At 39.8% G+C, this 26,589-nt stretch overlaps 1 protein-coding gene across 1 annotated transcript; it reads left to right on the top strand.

The window, feature by feature from the left end:
* Nucleotides 1-75: 75 nt before the first annotated feature.
* UFSP2 (UFM1 specific peptidase 2) lies at nucleotides 76-26,589 on the top strand. The gene is made up of 12 exons (XM_029934668.1): nucleotides 76-207; nucleotides 2,414-2,492; nucleotides 5,138-5,321; nucleotides 5,403-5,469; nucleotides 8,179-8,336; nucleotides 8,718-8,910; nucleotides 10,537-10,683; nucleotides 13,224-13,388; nucleotides 13,598-13,722; nucleotides 15,338-15,414; nucleotides 16,284-16,408; nucleotides 26,432-26,589. Exons 1-12 carry the CDS (start codon nucleotides 205-207, stop codon nucleotides 26,516-26,518), a joined length of 1,410 nt encoding a protein of 469 aa, XP_029790528.1. The 5' UTR covers nucleotides 76-204; the 3' UTR covers nucleotides 26,519-26,589.

Raw genomic sequence — 26,589 nt, 5'->3', positions numbered from 1 at the left:
ACTGAGCAAACGCCGCTGCGGTGCCCCGCCTCATTATCCCTCCGCGAGGAGTTGTAATGGGATACGCCCCATGACGTTGCTGCGAAGCATGCTGGGAATTGTAGTCACTCTTCCGAGGCCCCGCCTCTGGAAACACGAGTTCCGGGCCAGCTAGCTGAGCCCAAGGGCAGACGTCAGAGCCCTTGTCATAGCCACGTCGCAGACATGGTGAGTACTTCTGCTGGTCATCGCCTCTTGTGTTTCCCCTCGGGTTTTGGTAGCAGCCATGGCTCCACAGCCTTTGGAAGGAGCTGGTCACGGTGGCAGCTGCGAACTCGGTGCTCTGAGGCCGGAGGGAAACTGCCCGGACACTACCTAGAATACCCCAGCTCAACGTCAGGATCTATGCTGCCCGCGCCTCCTCCTTGTGTATGCATTTTGAGAAAGAGAGATTATTAGGCGTCTTTGAAGGTTTGAAAAAGTATTGGACCTAACTTTCTTTAAATACTCCGTTCTCTTAGCTCTGGTGATTGTCACACTCCCCGAGTTTCCCTCCTAATTACTCAGCCAGGCCCTCCAGGCCTTTCCTAGCCCAGATGTGCTGATCTTCCGGGATGCATTCCTTTACACCCTGTGCTTCCTCCCAAATTTGTTATCTCCGGCTTTTACAAAACTGTATTCCAGGGGCGCCTGGGTGGCTCAGTTAAGCGTGTCACTCTTGATTTCCGCCAAGGTCATGATCTCAGGTTTGGTAGGGTTTGCGATGACTGCTTGGGATTGGGATTCTCTCCCCTGCTAACATCTATCTCTCAAAATAAGAAAGTAAACATTAAAAATAAATCTTAACTGTATTCCGAGCTTACATCTACATATCTACTAATTGTACCTTCACTCAGGGAATTCATATGTATTTCATTTTAAAATATTTTTTTAATGTTTATTTATTTTTGAGAGAGAGAGAGCAAGAGCTGGGCAGGGGCAGAGAGAAAGGGAGACATTGACTCCCTAGCAGGCTTGCAGGTTGAGGCTCTGTGCTGACAGAGGCAGGGCTCCAACTCACAGCCTGTGAGATCATGACCTGAGCCAAAGTCAGATGCTTAACTGACTGACCACCCAGGCTCCCAATTCATATGTATTTCAAACTCAGCAAGTTCAAAACTGATTCATTATTTCCACTTCACCTCATCCCACACTCGCTCTTCCTCCCATGATCCCCATCTTGGTAAATGGTACCAACACCCGCCATGTTGTACAGGCCACACACCTGGAAATCATCCCTGACACCTTCCTCTTAACGCCTGAACATCTGATCAAGTGTCAGATCCTATGCATTCTTACTCCTACATGGCTGTCAATTGTCATTCACTCTACTCCAACCATCCCTGTCCTTGTCACCACCAGATCTAACCATCTGCGGCAGTCTTTTAAATGTTTTTTAAGCAGATCTTCACCAATGTGTGCAGCTGCTTGGAATGGGTTCTTCCATCTCCAGCCCCATCTTTCCTTTGGAATTGTTAATACTCACACCTACTCATCCTGCACATCTCAGCTTAAGTATTGTTTCTTCTTTGTCATATGTCATCAGCTCCTCAAAACTCAACATATAAACCCATATTAGGAACTACTAACAGATTCCATATCACAAGGGCTTTTTCCTTTTATAAGTTGCAAGCATTTTCCTATGCCATCAAATATTCTTCTAAAGCATATAGATTCTTCATGACTGTATAGTATTCATAATTATTTAACCAACCTCCTGCTGGTAACATTTAGATTAACATCCTTAGACCTGGACCTTTGTATGCTCTGCAGATTTCTTTTGACTAAATTTCTAAATGCAGACTCTTTAGACCAAGAACGTGAGTATGAGACTTGATGCCTGCTGACGCATCGCCCTATGAAGAGTCCTGCGGTTCATATTCCCAGCATTTTGATGTATTGGTTTACTCTCATTGGCTTGACCAGCACTGTCATCATATTAGATTTATTGTTCTTGTCCTATTCTTAAACCAGTTCTTTACCATTGATGTTTTCATGTCATTCTTAAACCCATTGTTAAGACTATAATTAAGACATTTTATTTTAAATCCGTGGTCCTCAACCTTTTTACATTAGAATCACTGGCAGAGAGGAGCTGTTAAATACCCTGTGCCTAGACCCTCCCCAGGTCATTTAATCAGAATCACTGAGGGTGCAGCCCACGTGTAAGTATTTTAAGCTCCTCAGGTGATTTCAATGTGGAACAAAGATTGAGAACTCCTGATACAGAATTTAGGGTATTTTGTTTTTCTGCATAAAACAAAGCATTAACTCATGAAATAATTTGAAGAATCAAGGTTAATTAATGCCTTACCCCAATCTCAGGAACAGTGTCATTTGTATGAGGCTGAGGTGGATTTGTTTGACAATGGAACTCTGCTTCTGTTTGTCTTAGGTGACTTCAGAGGGTACGGATATACTCTTCAGAATACGGGGAGGCCTCGATCTAGCTTTTCAGCTCGCTACGGCTAATGGTAGGTCTGACAAACAAATCAAAAACCTCTTCTTTTTTATTATAAAATTGATAATGAAATACACAGAGACTCTCTTCATTTTGCAGATGAAACTGAGTGAGAGATAGGATGAATAAACTAAAATCATATGGTTAGTAAGCTGTATAAATGGGACATAAACTTAGGGATTGTGTTCCAGCACCACCACTAGCCCATGAGGCTCCTCTGGGCAAATCAGGAAAAGTTGTCCCCCTTGTTAAAAAAGTCACTGCCCACTGGCAGAAAATCGTCACAATACATATAAAGATAAATGAGCACAATGTAAATGAGGGACCGACATTTGTGCATTGCAGACTTACACTTATACATAACCCTGCGTCCCCAGAGCCTCCTCTCGTCAAGGTTATGTTGCTTGGGCATGGTACAAGAATTCTGTGGGAGAAAACTCAGCAGAGTTTGTGTAAAGCAAATTCTAGGAGGTCTTCCTGTTTCTGATTTGGGCTAAGGCCACAAAGAGAGATAAAGACTATCAGAGGAGGAAGATGAGGCGTTGTGTTTGAGATGTGTTTCCTATGAGATGCTAGACTATATCAAATGCAGATTCCCAACAGGCATTTGGCAGTTTGAATCCGAAACTTAGGGGAGAGAGGTCAGGACTAGAGATAGAGAATATCTCTAAGGATGATAATTAACACCACGATAATAAATAAAATCACTCATGAAGAGTACGATCAGTGGTGTCAGAAGCCACAGAGAAGTTCAGAAAGATAAGGAATGAAAAGTGCCAGGTTCCTTGAAGGAGATCACTAGCTGGCATCGTTTCCATGGAAATAGGAAGGGAAAGAACGCAGAGTATTCTTTCTGACTCATCCCTTTATGCTAAAAAATTGTTCTCAGTCTTGGTCCATATTCTAATCCACACTCCCAGGTGAATGAAAGTAAGTCTCTGGGACAGAGAATCAGGTATCAGTAAGCTTTCTGGGTGTTTCTAATGTCCCATCAAGAGGAGAACCATTTTACAAAAATCAATCAAACTCATTTTCAGGCTGATCTTATCAGTAAAGTGTACTTGTTCCCTAATACGTTACTTGTGTGGTTAAAGCCTTGTCTTTCACAACTCCATGTAAATTGATGATATTCTTTGCTATGAACTTATTGCAAAGTATAATTAATCCATTAATAAGGTATGAAATGTAACTTCAAATAAACAAGGACTGTAGATACTTTTTACGTAGTAATTAATATATTTGAGCTTGTCTTCTAATTTATTATATTCCTACGCTATCAAAGTCTTTCAAACACTCAATGAAGAGAATAATTAATGAGAAAATATAGAAGGAGGTGCTTAACTTTAAAAACATCACAATTTTTTTTAGATTACTTTACCTCATGGTCCTTCAGGAATAAACAGAAGATAATCCAGGAATTAGGTTTGTCTTTCATAGTGGACCTAAAAATCTTTAAATTCAGCTTTCTGAAAAAGATCAAGATGTCTTAAAGTCTGACTTGGTATAAGCAACCTTTTCTCTACCACAACCCCAAGGTATTTATTTAAGATATCAGTGTAATATTTAAATAAATATTTTAATCCCAAAGTTAAATAGGTTTAGGATTTAAGAGTATAAAGCTAAGACAAGTATATATTATCTTCTTTAAATATTCCTTCTTGAACCATGAAAATGTTTTACATATTTCTAAATGTTGTATTAAAAGGAAATCCCTGAAAAATAAAGTCAAATAAATATCAAGTTAATGACACATTACACAGAAAAAAAAACTGTGACTGTAGAATACAGTACTTTGGTTGTACAGTCTTAGTGGGATACAGTCCAAAGAGAAGAAGAACTACAAAGAAATTTGTTTCATTCAACAGTTTTACTGCTTTAAGTTATATGGTATTTTGAAGATAATTGGAATCCTCCTACATTGCTGATGGAAATATAAACTGGTGCAGCTCTTTTGGAAACAATTTGGCAGCTCCTTGAAAAGTTAAACATAGAGTTAACCCTCTGAGCAGCGGTTCTTCTCCTAGGCGATCACCTCAGAGAGTTGGAAACATGCACACACTAACTTGCACACAATGTTCATAGCATTAGTCATGATAGCCAGAGAGCAAAGAGACAACCCAAATGTTTCTGGTTTGAATGGATAACCAAACTGTGTTGTATCCATACAAGGGAATGTTATTTAGCCATAAGTACTTAAGTACTGATTTATGCTACAATATAGGTGAATCTTGAAAATACTGGGTAAAAGGCAGACTTGGACACCTGATGTGTCATTCCACTTACAGGAAGTATCCAGAATGTGGATCTGTGGGTGCCATGGGTATGTGCGGGGGGGATGCGGAATGAGTGCTGATAAATACAGGGTTCTTTTGGGGTGAGGACAGTGTTCTAGAATTAGATAGTGATGGGTGTAAAACCTTGTCAGTGTGCTAAAAGCAGCTGAGTTGTCCACGTTGAAAGGATAGATTTTGTGTGATCTGTGACTTTTATCTCAATTTTTCAAATAGAAAGGCAAGATGATTTTTTTATTATTGAATCTGGGGAACAGTTCCTTGGGAGTCAGTTTTACTCTGCTCTACTTTTGTGTATTTGGAACTATTCGTGTTGAAAAGTTTAAAATTCGTCTTAATAACTTGTATTTATATTCTTTTAATTTAGAAATATTTATCAAGAAAGCACTAAAACATGTGCTGAGTGACCTGTCAACCAAGCTGTCTTCAAATGCACTTGTGTTCAGAATTTGCCACAGTTCAGTGTACATCTGGCCTAACAGCGACCTAAACACTGTCCCAGGGGAGCTGGCCGACACCTCTGCCTGCAAGACCATCATGCGCTTCATTCAGTGAGTATGTTTGAAAATTGCTGGAAATGTTTTCAAAACATCATTTCATAGTATAAACATCTTTGTGTATTTAAAATTTAGCCTTGAACAGGAAGAAGATACAAAACGAAAATTTATGAGAAAGAAAGACAAAAAGTTATCGGACGTGGTAAGCAAATCACCTGCCTTCTTAGTGTTAAAACCGCTTAATCCTTGAATTTGGAGTGAAGTGAGATCTTAGAGATTATTTAATCCAACTCTGTTATTTTCCACAGATCAGATTATTGAGCTCCAGAAAGAGTAGAGGACTCTCTAGAGGTCATATTTCTGCTTTGCGTGTCTAAGCTTTTGTTCCGTATGAATACATATCTTAAAAGGGTTTTCTTTTGATGCTTTCTGTGCTCCCACAAAAAATATACGGCTCAAGTAGGTTTACAAATTATATAAAAATAAATAAAAAGGAATCATTGTGGATCATGGTAGTGACGCATTATGCTGTGAGATAGTAAATAATAAGTAATTTACTCTTCTTCACATTGCTCTTAGTTCTGTTGCTTTTTGAACCACGTTATTGAGTGCTTGCCATATGCCACAAACTTGGCAAATGCTGGACATGAGAAATGGAGCTCCTTCAAGGGAGGAAGTCATATAGTTAAAATGACTGCAGTGTTTTTGTAGGCTGTTACGGGAGACTAGGACGACATGAGGTTAGAGAGGTGGGCAGGGGCCTCTTCAGAAGAAGCTGAACTAAACCCACAGGTACGATAATGGAGAGGAGGCAGTGGGGACAAGAGATATTTAGGGCATGAAATGGATTTATACTGGGAAATGATTGGATATGGGATGACCAGTCTCTTGCTTAGTAAAGATGGATGAAGGGGAGGACATGAGGTCAGGTTCAGTCATATTGTGTGAGACACCAATGAGATGTCCTCATGAGCTGTTAGATTTACAAATATAGAATGTACCCAAAAAAAAAAAAAAAACTGGCTGTAGATCAAATGATTTGAGAATTACCAATAGTTGGAGCTTGACATTTTGAGGAGTGTGGGTCAGTTACTTTGTAGAATGCCCATCAGTCGGGGTGTGTTAGGCGTCCTCATGATTAGACTCATTCATTCATACACTGTTGGTAAGACTCCGCAGAAGTGATGCCATGTCCTCCTCAGCACATCATAGTAAAGAGTCTTCTGGTTTTGTTGACGTTAACTCTGATCACTTAATATGGTGTCTGCTGGTTTTCTTCTCTGTGAAGACACTGTTTTTTCCATTATGTGTAGTTAAGTGAGACTTTATGCATGCCATACAGCTATTTTTATGTATCCTATTCTTTACCAAAGTCGTACTCCCCACTTCCAGTGGGTATTGATAATTATTACCCGAATCCAACATTAACCTCATGGTTGCAAAGTGGTGATTTTTTTTTTATCATTTCCTTCCACATTTATTAGATGATATTATACCAGATGAAATTATACCATAATGAAGAGCTTTGCTTTTCTTTATTTATTATAAACATGGAAGCATAGGTTTCTATTTTATTCAGTGAGTTACAGTCTGTTACTCTCATTAGTTATTTGGATGCTCACATTTTGTAAGATTTGGCCAATGGAAGCTTCCTCAAGCTGGCTCCAGTGTCCTTTTGACACTGTATTTTTGAGTACTTCCTACTTCCTTCCACAAGGTGTTCTAGGCACATCGTGTACTGTCCCTGTTCTGGCTTGGGAATCAGCCATTTCTCCAAGGGGCATGCACATGCATACATACTCACTACACACACACACACACACAATACATGCATTCATCTTTATCTATGTAAATCATATTTGTATTGCCAATTCTACTCCCACCTCACACAGCTCATAAATGTTGGCCAGTGGGAAACCTGGCTTCCAGTATCTTCAGTGTTTTGCCAGGTTTGTTCAAAACAGAAAATATTTCCTAAGTTGTTGTTTTATACCACTGTCAAAATCAAACCTACCAACGGACGCCTGGGTGGCTCAGTAGGATGAGTGTCTGACTTTGGCTCAGGTCATGATCTCACTGCTGGTGGGTTCGAGCCCAGCTCAGAACCTGGAGCCTGCTTCAGATGCTGTGTCTCGCCCTCTCTCTGCCCCTCCCATGCTCATGCTCTGTCTCTCTCTGTTTCTCAATAATAAATGTTAACAAAAAAAATTTAAAAATTAAAATCAAACCTACCAATAGAGTTCAATATTTCTTTATAGTTCTCCATGCCTTTAGACCAGAGGTGTATAGTTGTGATATATGTTTAAAAGTTCCTTTGGTATCTTGTTCATTTGATTTTTTTTTTTACTTTAAGCCTATACAAAAGTAGAGAGGATACTATATGAATACTGGTGAACCTCTCCCAGCTTCGCTGTTTATCAATGCACACACACAAATGTTTAAAATAAAATGTTTTTCAACACAGGATCAGTCTGGTTTCATCTTTATCCCCACTCACTCTCCACCTCCCCTCAGATTATTTTGATGCAGAGAAGAAGTTTTTTAAAGATATGATTTGTGCTTTTATGTATTCGTATTTTAAATGTTTATTCATTTTGAGAGAGAGAAAGAAAACACAGGGGAGGGACAGAGAGGGAGAGGGAGAGGGAGAGGGGGAGAGAGAGAGAGAGAGAGAGAGAGAGAGAATCCCAGGCAGGTTCTCTACTCAGTGCAGACGAGACCTTGACCTGAGCCCAGATCAAGAGTTGGACGTTTAACTGACTGATCCACCCAGACACCCCTCAGATGTGTGCTTTCAAACATTTTACTGTCATACAGCAGCTTTATGTGGCCCTTAAAAAGTCCTTTAACTTGCCCTTAATATTTAATGTTCAGTGTGCTCTAAGTTGACTATTACTGTTTGTCTTTATAGCATCAGATAGTGAATATAGATCTTATGCTGGAAATGTCAACCTCTCTGGGAGCCGTAACCCCCATCATTGAAAGAGAAAGTGGGGGGCACCACTACGTTAGTATGATTTTACCCGTTGATGTAGTTCTGTCTGTTGCTCCGGAAGAAACCTGGGGGAAGTAAGTACTGTGTCCTACTACTGCATTTGAGTGAGCACTCCTCCCCGAAGTAATCAGAGCCCGCTTTCCAATATCATATAGGCATATTCAGGATTGTTGTTTCTTTTACTGCGATTTATTCCTTGTTTATTATTAAAATGAGTCATCTAGGAAGTAAATGTTTATTTAGGGGATGTAGGGTAGTGTGCAAAACCTATACGGTTTTCGCTTTACCAAATACAGGAAATGCAGAGTTTAGTTCACTTTGCATAATCCACACTTCCTTTCATACACCAGGTCCAATCAATTTTTTTACTGTATTTGGGATATGTTTACTCTCCACTCTCATTTATCATAGCCACTATAACTTCCGTTAATGCACTTGAATATTTCTCTCCACAGAGTTCGTAAACTTCTAGTTGATGCAATTCATAATCAGCTATCTGATATGGAGAAGTGCATTTTGAAATATATGAAAGGAACATCCATTGTGGTCCCTGAACCACTGCACTTTTTATTGCCAGGGGAAAAAAATCTTAAAACAATTTCATACCCATCAGGAATTCCAGATGTCCAGCTGCAGGCCTATAGAAAGGTAAAGCCAATTCATGTATTGTTAGAGAAAATAGGCCCATCACTCATTTCGTATTTACTTGAACATTTCTAATAAATGGAAATTATTTTGTGGTTTATTATGAAAGTGTGGAAGCAGACTGTTATTTTTACATGTTATGTAATTTCTGTCCACATAGAACTTTTTAAAAAGTGGTATTAATGAAAAAACATTGTGCTAACCCATATGTCACATTCTGATTTCATACATTCAGTGTGGTTCATATGGTCTGTGAAATTTTTCCATAACCAACTACAGAAATAAAGAGATGCTTACATGCCTGGAGCTACTGATGAGTGTTTATAAATAAATTCCTTTTCCCTTCCGTTACTTTCAGATTTGTGAAAGAGACAAGATTCCAGCTAGGGAAGGAAAGTTAGAATTTATACTGATTTTGATTAGGATTTATAGTAAATAGTCCATCCCCCACATCCCATGGTTATTTGGGTTTCATTAGAGGTATTTTGAAGAAAACATGATCAGCATTAAAAGAACGGAGATTGATGAAATGATTGGTTTTGGAATGCATATTTTTAATGTCTAGTCTTGCCTGGCACCCATCAAATTATATTTTGGGAGCATCTTCCTCCTCCCCCTGGGAAGAGGTGTAATCCTGTAACCCTCTACGCCCTCTGTAAGTGGTGCTGGTGGAATTGACCTGCAAAGGCACCACGTGATCCCACTCAAACTGTGAGATGCGTAGGAGATACAAAAAGGAAAATGCCAGGCTTTACAGAGAAACTGTCACATTTTTATACAGTTGGGGAAATTCTGCATTTTAAACCTGTGTGTGTGTTTTAATTTTGATGCCATATTGGTTGGTTTCCTACCACCGAATTTCTACCTCATAATTGAATCACCAACCCTTGTATTTGTGAAGTGCTCTAAGCATGATTCTTCAAAATCCTGTCATATAATTCTATTAGTGTTAATTATAATTTACTCATTTACAAGGCTGTTTCAAAACCAGTGTTTAGCCTGGACATGTTTAACAGAGCATGTTATAATAAAGAATTAATTTGAGATTCTCTTACTTCTCTCACTCTGACAAATTACAGCTGGCCCTTGAACAACACGGGTTTGAACTGTTGGATCCGCTCATACACAGATTATCTTCAGTAAATACAGTCCAGCGCTGTAAATGTATTTTCTCTTCCTTACGATCTTCTTAATAAGGTTTTCTTTTCTGTAACTTACTTTATTGTAAGAATGCAGTATATAATACATATAACATACAACATATATGTTAATCAGTGATGTATCTAGATTATCAGGAAGGCTTCCAGTCAACATGGCTATTCAGTTTCTGAGGGGTCAGTGTCTCTAATCCCCACATTGTTCAAGGGTCAACTGCATTTTCATTTTTTCTACCTTTTTTTTCCAGTTTTTACCCATATCCATAGAAAAACGTAAATAACTCTCCTTTGGTTCTAGTTTGTTTTGTTATTATTATTCTGTATATTATATTAGTTTAGTGAATTATGTGTATTTGATAACTTTTATAGCCAATATGTAGTTAGTTTTGTTTTATATCTTTAGCTTGAATTTGTTTACTGATAAGAAATCTAAGTTATTTAACTTTTTTCTGTTGATTCTGACTTCATTTAGGAGTTACATGACCTCTTCAATCTGCCTCCTGACAGACCTTATTTCAGAAGGTCTAATGCTTATCACTTTCCAGATGAACCATACAAAGATGGTTACCTTAGAAATCCACACTCTTATCTCAATCCGCCCAACACAGAGACTGGCATGGTGAGTCTAATAATTATTTCTAAGTCAACTGATCATCAGTGTCAGTGGTGGGTTTTTTTTTGTTTGTTTGTATCCTGGGGAAGCTATAAGGATTGATTCATAATGTCTATCATCTCTAAAACAAAATTTACCACTCGTTTCCTTTAATAATCACTGCTTAGGATAGTAGTAATTCACAATTGTCTAAAAAGGTCAGGAATAGATAGTATGTACCACATTTTTCCTACTGAAATCCCATTCCCCAATTTATTTAAAGGCTTGTTCCCATTTATTCCACTTATTTTCATTCCGAACCTGAGAAATCACACCGAGGAGAGAGCACATTCTCCCCGGGGCACGCCGCAGCCAGGAGTGGGACCTGCACCGTGTTTCCTGTGCGCAGCGTACCTGGCTGGGGGTGGCGGGTCCTCACTGCCGGCAGCGCAGATGGGAGTGGATTGGTGGAGCCCGCGGAGGGTTCCTCTTAGGGTGTGAGGAGGCCGCCAAGAAAGGGTCTCGGCCCACGGGGAGCAGGAATGCTTGCGCAGCCGGCGGCCTAGAGCTCCGCAGCCCTGAGATTGGCAGCCACCTGTCTCAGGCCCCTGCTCCCGCTGGTGGCATTTCCGCTGCTTTCTGTGGGTATGCTGTGGTCCTCTCTGGCCTGCTTTTCTCAGCCTCCGGCCCCTCATCACTTCAGCCTGAGTGCAGCAGTTTCCTGTCCTCCTCAGAGCTGCTCACTGCCCATATCCTGTAAGGTCTGTTAGGGCCTCACACTGGTCTCTGTGCTGACAGCTCAGAGCCTGGAGCCTGCTTTGAATTCTGTGTGTCTCTCTCTCCCTGACCTTCCCCTGCTCACACTGTCTCTCCCTGTCTCTCAAAAATAAAAATAAATGAAACAAAAGTACTAGTTTGTGGGGGGAGAAAAGGTATTCTCTTAAACTTTTTTTTAAGCATTTATTTATTTTTGAGGCACAGAGAGAGAGAGAGAGCATTAGCAGGGGAGGGGCAGAGAGAGAGGGAGACACAGAATCTCAAGCAGGCTCCAGGCTCTGAACTGTCAGCACAGAGCCCAATGTGGGCTCAAACTCATGAACCATGAGACATGACCTGAGCCAAAGTCAGATGCTTAACCAACTGAGCACCCAGGCGCCCCTCTTTTTAGCTTTTTTAATGTTTATTTTACTTTTTGAGAGAGACAGAGCATGCGTGGGGGAGGGGCAGAAAAAGAGGCAGACACAGAATCTGAAGCAGGCTCCAGGCTCTGAGCTGTAGCACAGACCCCGATGCAGCGCTTGAACTCATGCACCGAGAGATCATGACCTGAGCCGAAGTCAGAAGCTTAACTGACTGAGCCACCCAGGTGCTTAATATTGTTTACTATTATACCATAAGAAATAAGTTATATGATCTTGGCCTTTATTTAAGGATTTTTAAAATTTTTTAATGTTTATTTTATTTTATTAGAGAGAGAGAGAGAGTATAAGCAGGGGAGTGGCAGAGAGAGAGGGGCAGAATTTGAAGCAGGCTCCAGGCACAGAGACCAGTGTGAGGCCCTAAGAGACACTGAGATCATGACCTGAGCCCAAGTCAGCCCATTAACCGACTGAGCCCCCCAGGTTCCCCTATTTAAATAGCATACCTGGCGTGTAATTAATGGCAGGTTTACAAAATTGGAGAAACATTCTTCACATGTCCCATTATGTAGCCCTTTGTTTGTTCATTCCTTTATTCCTTCCTTCCCTCCTTCATGGTTTACTCAACAAATATTTACCGTTAACCATTCGCCAGGCCCACTGGAGAAGCCCAGGCCCAGAGATAAGTGAGACCCAGGACTTGCCCTTATTGAACTCGCATATTAGTATGGTTAGACAGAAATTTAAAAAGTAACAAGGAAAAGAAGAATATTCTGCTATTGGATGACAGTGTTGTTTGGTTCAACTCTATTCTTACTGATTTTCTACCTGCTGGATATGTTAATGAATGATACAGTAGTGTTACAATCTTTGTTTAAAAAAAAAAGTAGTAAGTAATGGGTCAAGTAGTGCTTTGAAAGGAAAAAAAAAGCAGGCAAGAGAGTGACAGCCAGGGCAGGAGGTGGTGGCGCGGGAGTAAGCATGCCATGTTTAGGTTGGATCATCACAAAGGCCTCTGACGTTTGAGCAGAGACCTGAGTGAAGTACGGGTGCAAAGCTGCAAAACTATTTGGGAAAAAGAGTGTCCCAGGCAAGGAGAACAGAAGGCTCCGAGATCGGATTGCCCCTGGCGCATCTGCACCTAAATCTGCACCTAAAGCAGAGCAAACTATAGGGGAAAGCCAAAGCCGGAAAGATGAAACTGCCAGAGGGCGGGACTTGCCAGGCCTGACAGCCTATGCCAACGACTTTGAACATTTACCAGAAAGCCAAGAGGGTATAATGTTCGACTGTAGTTCTCTGGAGGCATTTTTCTAAGGAACTACAGTAATAGTCTAGCTCTGAGAACAGTAAACTTGGCTCGGGTGTCCGTATAGCATATGTGCATCTATCTTAAGTTGATATGTTACTCCGTTTCTTTTCACACAGATTTCTGTGGTCCAGGGCACATACAGCTATCACCACTACATGCAGGACCGGACAGATGACAATGGCTGGGGCTGTGCTTACCGATCTCTGCAGACCATCTGCTCTTGGTTCAAACACCAGGGCTACACAGAGAGACCCATTCCGACGCACAGAGAAATTCAGCAGGTACAGAACATGCCACTTAAAATTGTAATCAACTGTACATTTCACTAGCCCTTAAATGTGCTGTTAACAACTATTATTACCTCATGGTGCAAACTTATTTCTGTTTTGAAGGAAAAAACTTACACTCGTAATCAGGAGAAAAGGTCCTAAATAGGGTTTTTAACAGCTGTCTTGTGTATGGGTTTGTTTGTATTTTTAAATGCGTGAAGGCCCTAGTTGATGCCGGGGACAAACCAGCAGCCTTTGTCGGATCTCGGCAGTGGATTGGATCCATTGAGGTACAGCTCGTACTGAACCAGCTGATTGGAATAACATCAAAAATACTGTACGTCAGGTGAGGACACGAAGAAATTAGTGAAATCACTTCAAGCCAAGATTGTCACTTTATTAAAATAATAAAATTCTATCTTTTTCTCCTTTTTCCTCCACATTCTTTCTCCTTTCCATGTTGTCTCATTGCTTTGCTAACCCCATTTTTTTAAACCCTGAACGTTTTTTGGTTATTTTTTAGAAGACTTTGAGTTGATGAGTAAACTTCGTGATATATACTTGTATGGTCTAGACTTAATTTTAGCCTACAAGAGGAAAGCTTGGAAATATGTCAACTTTGACTGGAGTTACAGAAAATCAAGTTTTTTTATCCTCAAGTCTTTAAAAAGTATTCAAAGTTGAAAATCAAATGTTGATCTATGACTCCCCTTCTTATGTAACTCCTGCTCTTTTTCTTCTTAAGATGTCAATAAACTATTGAATCTAAATAATATATTTATTTTTCCAATACAGTTTAACCATAATTCTAGCATTAAAATGAGCAAATATTAAATGATTGATTTCTACGACCATAACTAGCTTACTCCTTATTTATGAGCTTATGTTTTATGTTTTCTTAAGTCGATTTATTTATTTTGATAGAGACTGAGAGCATAAGCCAGGGTAAAGGCAGAATACCAAGCATGTCCACGCAGTCAGCGCAGAGCCTGATGCAGGGCTTGAACTCATCAAACCATGAGAAAATGACCTGAGCTAAAATCAAGAGTTGGATGTTCAACCAGCTGAGCCACCCAGTTGCTCATTTGAGCTTATGTTTTAAATATATTTTCTATTACAACAACCCCAATTGATTTTGTGCATGTGGTTTTGTCCTAGTTCATCTGATTTCACACTTGCAGTTTGGATTGGCTCTGGAAACCAATGCTAACAATAAATGATAGACTAAGTAGTGAAGCATATGGTGCTTAAAAAGTGAGCATTTTGGCACCTTCAAACTTGATAGATTCCTTACTAAGCAAGAGCAGGATTAGCACCACCCGGCATGTCCAATCTAAAAAATAATCTCCCTTCATCTGGCCGACTTTGTCTTCTCAAAAATGCAAATTGTATACGATATTAAAATAGCCCCTAAAAACAGTATGTTGTACTTGAAAACGTTTTGCAGTTTTCACATCGGCCTCACAGATATTGTCTATTTTAGTCCCGAATCTCCTGTCACGTAGATAGGCCAGGGGTGATTGGTCCCAATTTAAAGATACGGAAATACAGACTGAGTCTGATGGCAAGAAGACAAGAACCCAGGACTTAAAACTCATTCATCCAAAATTACACCCACCCGTAAGAGCCCGCTGGGCATCAAGGCGACCCGACCCTTTCACTGCCCCCGCCCCATTAAAAATCCGGGCCCTTTGTGCAGTTCCAGAAGAAAGGAGCAGGTCTTCTTGCTTCTTCCCAGCACGTTTCGTGGCCTTAAATATTTAGACAGGTGAGGGTGCTTTCAATTGCTCTCAGGTCAGTTGCCTACCACTTAATTGTATTTAAATTTATATTACGTTTTTTTTCAGTAACCAAAAAAAAAAAAAAAAAAAACTAGGTAGAAAACATTGGCTCCCAAACTCTTTCTTATTTGACCTTAGTGTGAGAAATTGTTCATCTGATAGAAAATGGTTTCTTTCTAGCCAGGGTTCTGAAATGGCCTCTCATGGACGGGAGCTGGCTAATCATTTCCAGAGTGAAGGAACACCAGTAATGATCGGTAAGGTGCTTTGGGCATCTTGGGCTCTTTTGGTAGGGTGGAGAATATGTCAAATGTATAATTAATATAAATAATGTCACATAAAATCAGTCATTTTTAAACCTTTTAAAATTAGCTTTTATACCATATATACTGACGTCTGGGTATTTATTTTTCAATTTCCAAGGTGGGAAGAAAGACAAAAAAAGACTATAATAACCAGAAGGAAAGGTTAAGACGAGAAGTGATAACTGTGCTGAAATATGTAGAGTTGAGAGCCGTATAGAAAAGAGACCATGGTCACTGTTGAGCCTCATAGGTCATGGTGCTGTCACTAACTTGGCTGGCTGTGTGACATGGTACAAATCGCTTCACCTCTCTGGGATTTATTTGTCAGGAGGACCGGAGGAGTCCATCTAATGATTGAAGGCTTGTTCTTTGACAGAAGGCGAGCGAAGACTGGCCTAGAAGCCATGCAGACAGGCAGATTTCAGCAGAGAATTAGAGCCCCGAAGGGGTCGGTGGGCACCAAGCACGGCCGCACCGCCCATGTGCTCAGAGTCTATCACGGGGGGCGGGCTGCTGACTCTGCTGGCAGCACTTTAGACGCTGCATCGCCCTTTCTGATCAGCGTCGGTGAGGCCATGCAGGCAGCAGTGCAATATAAACCTATGTGATTATAAGTATGGTTGTATCTTTTTTGTCTTTGAAGATAAATTTTACCTCCTCAGTATATTTGACATCATCTGTGGTCTTTTATAATATAGGCTGGTCCGTTTTAATGCGGCATTAGATCAATTGGTAGGCAAGGTAGTCCTTTTAAATCGGAACTGAACAGAAAGTTGAGATTCATACATGCCCTCTCACAGTTCACATTTCCCTTGTCGCAGGGGGAGGAGTTCTGGCTCACACAATACTAGGAGTGGCATGGAATGAGATTACGGGACAGATAAAATTTCTGATTTTAGATCCACATTATACAGGCACTGAAGATCTGCAAGTTATTTTAGAAAAGGTAAGTATCTGTTTAACAGAAATTAAGACACAAGGCAAGGAACCTGGAACCAAAGGATAGCGAACTAGCCATTAACAGAAAGACTAAACCGAAGGCAGTGATCACACTGTCAGGAGGCATTCTGGGGCTATCAGGACTCTCTGTCTCAGTAGGGAAAGCAAAAGGAAACTAGAATGAATTGCAAAGGAAAAACTTCAGGTTAGACTTATAAACACTTTCTTAATTATTAAACTTAATAATGGAATACACAGCTCATCAATATATTCCTTTGGAAATGTTACAGCTTTGCATAAACAAATGTATTGAAATAGGATGAATTAAATAACTTTTATAACTGTATTATTAACTAAAAATAAACTGAGCAGTATGTTGGACATTATGGAGGCTTAACTACTTTTAATTTATTTACATATAACTTAATCTCATTCTTTAGAAGATTTAAATTTGAGTCAAATTCCAGAGTATTCACTGATACTTATAGTATCAGTTAAAGGAGGGATAATTATAGGCAGCTAACTCACACATGTGAAAACTCATACTAAAACTTGAAAAGTCAAGTATCATAAGCCATAATTAACTTGAATTTTAACTACTATAGTCTTTGCCAAATATAGTAAAATTACAGTGCATACCTTTTCACCCGTAAGCCAATAAGTATTTCCTACCGTTACCCACTATCATTCATTTTTACCATGTTGTCACTAAGTCAACACCAACACGAATGAAAAGGTTTCTCTGAACTATGAATTGGTAACTTAATTAGATCATTATGTAGAAAGTCTAATTAGGGGTTATAAATAATATCTCACAGCTGTATATTTAAAAACTCTAGTTGGGGGTGGGGGCAACTTGGTGGCTCAGTTGGTTGAATGGCTGACTTTGGCTCAGGTCATGATCTCATGGTTTCTGAGTTCGAGCCCCACCTCGGGCTCTGTGCTGACACCTCAGAGCCTGGACCCTGCTTCAGATTCTGTGTCTCCCTCTCTCTCTGCTCATGCTCTGTCTCTCTGTCTCTCTCTCAAAAATAAACATTAAAAAAATAATAATAAAATAAAAATTAAAACTCTAGGGGCACCTTGGTCAGTTAAGCATCCAACATTGGCTCAGATCATGATTTCAATTCATGAGATCGAGCCCCTCATCGGGCACCACAGTGACAATGACAACCTGCTTGGGATTCTCTGTCCCTCTCTTCGCCCCCTGCTTGCTTCTCTCTCAAAATAAATACACTTTAAAAAAAAAGAATAATGTTAAAAATAAACTCTAGAATTTGCTTGTATTTTACTTTTTATGTATATATTTTTTATTTTAATCCAAGTTAGTTAACGTCAGTGTAATAATGGTTTCAGGAATAGAATTGAATGAGGCATCACTTATGTATAACACCCAGTGCTCATCACAAGTGCCCTCTCTGATGCCCCTCACCCATTTAGCTGGTCCCCCACACAACCCCCCTCCAGCAACCCTCAGTTTATTCTCTGTATTTAAGAGTCTCTTATGGTTCTTAAATACACAGAACAAACTGAGGGTTGATGGGAGGAATGGCAGGGGGAGTGGAAAAAGAGTCTCTTAGGGATTGCCTCTCTGTTTTTATCTTATTTTTCCTTCCTTTCCTCTATGTTCATCTCCTATGTTTCTTAAATTCCACATATGAGTGAAATCATATGATATTTGTCTTTCTCTGACTTATTTAGCTTAGGATAATACACTTTAGTTCCATCCACGTTGTTACAAATGGCAAAATTCCATTCTTTTTCATTGCCGAGTAATATTCCATTATGTATAGATAGCACATCTTCTGCACATCTTCTTTATCCATTCATCTGTCGTTGGACATTTGGGCTTTTTCCATAATTTGACTATTGTTGATGATGATGCTATAAACATTGGGGTGCATGTGCCCCTTCAAAACAGCACTCCTCTGTGTATCCCTTGGATAAATACGTGGATAAATAGTGCAATGGCTGGGTCATAGGGTAGTTCTATTTTTAATGTTTTGAGGAATCTCCATACTGTTCTGCAGAATGGCTGCTCCAGCTTGCATTCCCTCCAGCAGTGCAAAAGTGTTCTCCTTTCTCCACATCCTCACCAATGTCTGCTGTTTCCTGAGTTGTTATTTTAGCCATTCTGACAGGTGTGAGGTGGTATCTCATTGTGGTTTCACTTTGTATTTCCCTAACGATGAGTGATGTTGAGGATCTTTTTCATGTGTCTGTTAGTCATCTGGATCTCTTCTTTGGAAAAGTGTCTGTTCTTGTCTTTTGCTCATTTCTTCACTGGATTATTTGGTTTTTGGGTGTTGAGTGTGTTAAGTTCTTTATAGATTTGGCATACTAACCCTTTATCAATATGTCATTTGCAAATATCTTCTCCCATTCCATCAGTTGCCTTTTAGTTTTGTTGATTGTCTCCTTTGCTGTGCAGAAGCTTTTTATCTTGATGAGGTCCCAGTAGTTCATTTTTGCTTTTGTTGACCTTGCATCCAGAAATATGTCAAGTAAGAGGTTGTTGCCACTGAGGTTGAAGAGGTTATTGCCTGCTTTCTCCTCTAGGATTTTAAAGGTTTCCTGTCTTGCATTTCAGTCTTTCATCCATTTTGAGTTTATTTTTGTGTATGGTGTAAGGAAGTGGTCCAGGTTCATTTTTCTGCATGTCACTGTCCAGTTTTCCTAACACCGTTTGCTGAAGAGACTGTCTTTTTTCCATTGGATATTCTTTCCTGCTTTGTCAGAGATTAGTTGACCATACATTTGTGGGTCCATTTCTGGGTTCTCTCTTCCGTTCCCTTGATCTATGTTTCTGTTTTTGTGTCAGTACCATACTATCTTCATAATTACAGCTTTGTACTACAGCTTGAAATCTGGGATTGTAATGCCTCCAGCTTTAGTTTTCTTTTTTAACATTATTTTGGCTATTCACGGTCATTTCTGGTTCCATACAAATTTTAGAATTGTTTATTCTAGCTCTTGGGAGAATGCTGGTGTTATTTTGATAGGGATTCCATTGAATGTACAGATTGCTTTAGGTAATCTAGATATTTTAACAATATTTGTTCTTCCAACCCATGAGCATGGGATGTTTTTCCATTTCTTTGTGTCTTCAATTTCTTTCATAACCTTTCTATAGTTTTGAGTGTATGGATCTTTTATGTCTTTGCTTAGGTTTATTCCTAGGTTTTCAGTGCAGTTGTAAATGGGATTGATTCTTTGTTTTCTCTTTCTGCTGCTTCCTTATTGGTGTATAAAAATACCACAGATTTGATTTTATATCCTGTGACTTTGCTGAATTCATGGATCATTTCTAGCAGTTTTTTGGTGGAATCTGTTGGTTTTCCATGTAGAGTGTCATATCATCTGTGAAGAGTGAAAGTTTGACTTCTTCCTTGCCAATTTGAATGCCTTTTATTTCATTTTGCTGTCTTGATTGCTAAGGCTAGGACTTCTAACACTATTTTAAACAACGGTGGTGAGAGTGTACACCCCTGTCATGTTCTGACCTTAGGGGACAGCTCTTAATTTTTGCTCATTTAGGATGATATTAGCTGTGGATCTTTCATATATGGCCTTTATGATCTTGAGGTAGTTCCTTCTATCCCTGCTTTTATGGGGAATTTTATCAAGAAAGGCTAATATATTTTGTCAAATGCTTTTTCTGCATCTATTGAGACTATCATGTGGTTCTTACCCTTTCTTTTATTAATGTGATGTATCACATTGATTGAAATGCAGATATCGAACCACTCCTGCAGCCTCGGAATAAATCCCACTTGATCCTGGTGAATAATTCTTTTAATATATTGTTGAATTTGGTTTACTAGTATCTTATGGGGAATTTTTCCATCCATATTCATTGGGGAGATTGGTCTGTAATTCCCCTTTTTAGTGGGGTCTTTGGTCTTAGCATCAAGGTAATGCTGGTCTCATGAGTTTGGAAGTTTGCCTTCCATTTCTACTTACTGGAACAGCTTCAAAAGAATAGGTTTTAATTCTTTAAATATTTGGGTATAATTTCCCTGGGAAGACGTCCAGCCCTGGACTCTTGTTTGTTGGGAGATTTTTTATTATTGATTCAATTTCTTTACTGGTTATAGGTCTTTTCCTATTTCTTCCTGTTCCAGTTTGGTAGTTTATATGTTTCTAGAATTGTCCACTTCTTTCAGATTGCCCAATTTGTTGGCATAAAATTGTCCATAATAATCTATTATTGTTTGTATATCTGCGGTGTTGGTTGTGATCTCTCCTCTTTCATTTATCAATTTATTTATTTGGGTCCTTTCCTTTTTCATTGATAAATCTGACTCAGGGTTTATCACTTTTGTAAATTCTTTCAAAGAACCAGCTCCTGGTTTCACTGATCTGTTGTTTTTTTGGCTGTGATAGCATTGATTATGACCCAGTATGTGATCTGTTCTGGAGAATATTCCATGTGCACTCCAGAAGAATGTGTAATTAGGATGAAATGTTTTGAATATATCTGATCCAGTGTGTCATTCAAAGCCATTCTTTCCTGGTTAATTTTCTGCCTAGATGATCTGTCCATTGCTGTAATTGGGGTGTTAAAATCCCCTACTATTATGTCAATGAATTCCTTTAGGTTTGTGATTAGTTGATTCATATATGTAGATGCTTTCAAATTGGGAGCACAAATATTTACAGTTTGTTAGCTCTTCTGGATGGATAGACTCCCTTAGTTAAGATATAATGCCCTTCATCTCTTGTTACAGTCTTTATTTTAAAATCTAGTTTGGGGGCGCTGGGGTGGCTCAGTCGGTTAAGCGTCCGACTTAGGCTCAGGTCATGATCTCACAGTTTGTGAGTTCGAGCCCCACTTCGGGCTCTGTGCTGACAGCTCAGAGCCTGCAGCCTGCTTCAGACTCTGTGTCTCCCTCTCTCTCTGCCCCTCCCCTGCTCTTGCTCTGTTTTTCTCTGTCTCAGTAATAAATAAACATAAAAATTTTTAAATAAATAAAAATTAAATAAAATCTAATTTGTCTTATATAAGTGTGGCTACTCCAGCTTTCTTATGACATCCAATAGCATGATAGATGGTTCTCCATCCCCTTACTTTCAATCTGCAAGTGTCTTTAGGTCTAAAATGAGTCTCCTCTAGGCAGCATATAAATAGGTTTTTTAAATCCATTCTGATAGCCTATGTCTTTTGATTAGAGCATTTAGTCCATTTACATTTATAGTGATTATTTAATGATACGAATTTAAGTGCCACGGTGTTGCCTGTAGAACTGGTGTTTCTGGTGGTGCTCACTGGTCCTTTCTAGTCTTTTTTGCTTTGGGTCTGGTTTATTTTGTTGTTTTTTCTCCCCTTAGAGAATCCCCCTTAAAATTTCTTGCAGGGTTGGTTTAGTTTTTGTCTGCCTGGGAAACTTCTTATCTCTCCTATTCTGAATGACAGCCTTGCTGGATAAAGAATTCTTAGCTGCATATTTTTCCAGTTCAGCACATTGAATGTATCCTGCCACTCCTTTCTGGCCTGCCAACTTTCTGTGGACAGATCTACTGCAAACCTGATCTGTCTTCCCCTGTAGGTTAAGAACTTTTTCCCTTGCTGCTTTCATGATTCTTTCTTTGTGTGTGTATTTTGTGATATTGACTGTTATGCCTTGGTGATGGTCAATTTTTGTGGAATCTAATGGGAGTTCTCTGTGTTTCTTCAATTTTGATGTCCATGGCCTACCTAGATTAGGAATGTTTTCAGCTACTAATTGTTCACATAAACCTCCTGCCCCTTTTCTCTCTATCTTCTGGGATTCCTAGGATACAAATGTTATTCCTCTTTAATAAGTCACCGAGTTCTCTAAGTCTTGTACTGTGATCCTCTTTTTTTCTGCTTCATTATTTTCCATGATTTTATCTTCTGTATCACTGATTTGCTGCTTTGATTGATCCATCCTTGCCATCACAGCATCCATTCAAGATTGCTTATAGAATTTTTAAATTCGGCCTAAGTTTTAGTTCTTTTATCTCTGCAGAAGGGGATTCTCTCTTGTCTTCTATACTTTTCTCAACACTATAATTGTGGTTTTAAATTCTAATTCAGACATCTTACTATATCTGTGCTGATTAAATCACTGGCCATCATTTCTGTTTTTTGTTTTTGTTTTTGTTTTTTGGTTTGCATTCTTCTCTCTCTTGATCATGACCTGAGCCGACGTCAGACACATAGCTGACTGAGCCACCCAGGCACCCCACAAAAGATATTTTAATAATGAAATACAACAAAATAAAATAAGGAATATAAATAGTATAAAAAATTTAAAAATTTGCTTGCTTTCTGTATCCAAGAAAGAAAGAAAAAGAAAACAGAAGCAGAAACAAATGAACAAGCAAACAGAATACAGCCTGAATGAAGTTAAATCTAGTTTCCCCAAGAATTGAAACCTTGCAGCATGCGGTAGTCCCTTAAACAGGTGGAAGGAATTTGTGCTGGTCTTCCCAGGGATGTGCCTGGAGGGTGCAGTTTGGGCAGGACTTCTTGTAACAACTCCGTTGTCCACTTGGTGGTGCTGATTAGCTCACTGGGGTCTAGCCCTATGTGTGCACATGCGCGTTTGAGGTGAAAATGGTTTCACCCAGCTCTCTAGTCTCTGGCGTGGGAATTTTGTGTCCTCACACATGTGATAAAGCACCCCTCCTTTGTTTCAGGCTCCTGCCTTTACTCTGTCCGTGTCCACGGGGTCTGCCTACCAGGCATGAGCTCTGAAACTTCAGACTCTACACTCCACTGTTGATAGAATCCTGGCAGTATTGAAACCCCTTTCTTTCTCCCTCTGAATGGATTTGGGGAACTGATTTCTTGTCCAGTCCCCTGCAAGTGTTTCCACTCTTTCTCTTTCCAGCTACTTTCTGAGGAAGTGTTTTTCTTGCACGATCCTGATGCATACCCTCTCCCCCTTTCTCTCTGTCCCCTCTCCATGAAAACAGCCCCTTACCCTCTCTGGCTCCACTGCTTTTCTCTCCCTAGTTTATCTCTCCACACCTCTGTACCTGCCAAGTTATCTGGCTTCAGTTATGCAGATTGTTGCATTAATCCTCAGATAAATTTCCTAGGTTTTCAAAATGGTCTGATGCTCATCTAGCTGCATTTCATGGACAAGTTCAGGGTCCCCAGAATACTCTGGCTTCTTCATTCCATCCAGGTCATTTTTTTTAAAGCAGAATTCCTGGGAAATTGGGTGTTTTAACATTGAAATTGATTGGTGATACACTTTCAGAAGTTGAAAAGAATGTAACTGCACGAGGTTACTAAAGCCCTGATGATAAGGGGTTTTAGTATGTAAAGAGCTTTGGTGTGTGGGGGGCTGAACTCTTATATTCCAGTTTAGTAAAGTCTTTTGCTAATGCTAAGACTATCTAAATACTCACAGGATATAAGTGCATTCTGCTTTTCTCGTTCAAGGCATTTGGACTTTTAAACATATGGAATGGATTTGGCTGGTACATGAAAATGGAAGCAGTATTTACTCTTAAGTAAAGTGTTCACTCATTCGGCATTAAGTGCCTACCTAATATCCACTGCCATCCACTGTCTGAAGCTCTAGGGATATTAAAGAAGGTCTGTAAGAAGCTCTTAGTGTGGCTACAAGGACAAAGGAGATCCCAAAAGGATTCCCCAGAAAGACTATGGTTATCTAAGGGGGCGGTAGGTCCTGCAGAGTTATAGATCCTGCAGAGGCATCACTTAGAGACAGTGAAAAGAAAGCTGGGCATGTTCCCGGAACTACAGTCGTTTTAACCTGAGCAGAGCTGGTGAAGGGGTGTGGCGATGGGACAGTCATGAGCCCTGCAGAGAACCCAGACATTTAGATTTTATCTGTGAGGCAATGAGAAGCCTTAATTATTTTAATGAGAGGTGTGATACAGATACAAGTACTTCTTTCTGGCTGCCTTGAGGAACTCTGTGCTAGACGGAGTTGTCTAAATGGGGTGTTCTGAAGCGTCTGGATAGGTCCCGTAAGCTTTGTCCCTGATTACTCTCTGAGGATTGTACTGTCCTTTGCTAGTTATATTTCTGTAGATTCTGTAAAAAACCCTTTGTATTAGTACATATGAGGAACCATGAAGCCAAGGCCTGGCCATCAGTAGTACTGACTCTCACTGAACTCAAGAATCTAGAGCACTGTTTCATTGTCTGTTCAGCTGCTATCACAGAACACCAGAGCCGGAGTGGCTTTTAAACAAGGAAAATATTTTCCTTACACTTCTGGAACAGAGACATCCTAGGCACCAGCGGGTTTGGGCTGGTGAGCCCCACTTACTAGTTGACAGATAGCAGTCTTCTTCACGGTCTTCCACATGGTGGATGAGGGACGTTTCGGGGGCCTCTTTCATGAGGGCACTCATCCCATCCATGAAGGTTCCACCCTCATAACCCAGTCACCTCCCAAAGGCCCCGCTTCCAGCTACCGTCACCTTAGGGATTAGGTTTCAACATGAATTTTAGAAGGACACCAACCTTCAGTCTGTAGCCGGAGCTACATGGAGAGTTCTGTCTCTGCCTGTCCTCTCTTTACCCTTTTGTGGAACTTTCCTCTTTGAAGTTTCCAGACTAGTAGGCTCAAAGGAAAAAAGCAGGCTCCCCTACCTACTCCCATCAGTTGCTGGTTGGGGCACCCTCTCTACCCACTTCTTTTTTAAATGTTTGAGTCTGGTTACCTAAAAAAGACCTAAAAGATTAAAACAGATAGTATAAGCCTTTTTTCTGTTCATCATTAAGAAAACAGATTTTATAATATTAAGTTTATTAGAAGTTTTGCTAAAAGAAATAATAAAAAGTTTATTTTCATATAGAAACAGGCCTCAAAGATACATTAGCAGTTACCTGGGAGCAGGAAAACAGGACCGACGGAGGATTTTGTTTTTTACTTTCATTTGAACTCGTATAATGTATATATTATTTTTGCAGTCAGAAAAAGAAAAATGCAAAAACTAAAGAGCATCTCTACTCAACCCTCCAACCTCCACAAATAGAGCTAACACACTAACTTCTGTAGAAAGCACGCACTTGAACTCTGGGTCCCTGACTCAACGCCCAGCAGCATCTGAGTTAGGGTAACTACTAGCCACTCACTCATTGGTATTCATTTTAAGGGTCCTAGGTGGCCTCCTCGCAAGTATTTTGCAAGCAAAGCATTTCATTTCAGAATGATATAACTCAGACTAGTCATTAGCTGGGTCTTTAAGAAAATAAACCAGGGGCACATGTGTGGCTCAGGGAGTTGAGCATCCGACTTCAGCTCAGGTCATGATCTCTTGGTTCGTGAGTTCAAGCCCGGCTCTGTATTGACAGCTCGGAGCTGGAGCCTGTTTCAGATTCTGTGTCTCCCTCTCACCCTGGCCCTCCCCAGCTTGCACTCTCTCTCTGTCTCTCTTTCTCTCTCTCAAAAAAAAAAAAGTAAACATAAAAAAAATTTTTTTTTGAAAAGAAACCAATGACCCTAAAAGAAATTTGATACACTTTTGTACTTACAATGAGATTTTGTTGGAAACTAACTTTCTCTGCGGGGAACAAGGAGTCACAGAGATACGAAGAACGGAGAGGGGAATGATTATGGCCCAAAGACCATGAAAGGCATCTCAAGAAGCCAGCACAGATTTCCTCATAGCTGAGATGCACTGCTTGGTCCTTACGACAGTCCCTACAACAGTTGTCCTGTAGTGGACAACTAAGAAAAACAGACTTCCAGTTCAACTATCACCTGCCATCAACTAACTGCCAGAATTGTAGAAGGGCACATCTTAGAATCAAGAAAAACGTAACCATTACCATAAGCAATTTTTTGAATAATTTCTAGGATTAAGTACTATAGAGTTAAAATTTTGTTAACTCTACCTGAAATGGACCCAAGTCTGTTCATCTCCATGCTTCACAGGAGTTCAGATTTTTGAGTTACAACACGTAGTCTTATTCCAGGATCCAGCAGACAGAAAAAGATTGTAAAATGTTAGTTTTGATCACATAGTCCTATAATTTTGTAAAAGATTTTCCTTTTGCTTTTCCCAAATCTAGGGCTGGTGTGGATGGAAAGGCCCAGACTTTTGGAACAAGGATGCTTACTATAATTTATGTCTTCCTCAGCGACCGAATGTTTTTTAAAATATCTTGGACTCAAAGACTGTAAAGTTGTATTATAAATTTGTTAATAAAGACAGATTTTAAATCCTGGG

The sequence above is a fragment of the Suricata suricatta genome, chromosome 1 (genome assembly GCF_006229205.1).
Source record: "Suricata suricatta isolate VVHF042 chromosome 1, meerkat_22Aug2017_6uvM2_HiC, whole genome shotgun sequence".
In the NCBI taxonomy this organism is placed as follows: domain Eukaryota; kingdom Metazoa; phylum Chordata; class Mammalia; order Carnivora; family Herpestidae; genus Suricata; species Suricata suricatta.
This window is presented reverse-complemented; position numbering and strand designations above follow the sequence as displayed.

Excerpts from the sequence above, each read along its gene's own strand:
- UFSP2 (XM_029934668.1), top strand. Across the intron at positions 10,684-13,223 it reads CCAACACAGAGACTGGCATG|ATTTCTGTGGTCCAGGGCAC; the intron begins GTGAGTCTAATA and ends CTTTTCACACAG. Across the intron at positions 13,389-13,597 it reads CGCACAGAGAAATTCAGCAG|GCCCTAGTTGATGCCGGGGA; the intron begins GTACAGAACATG and ends AAATGCGTGAAG.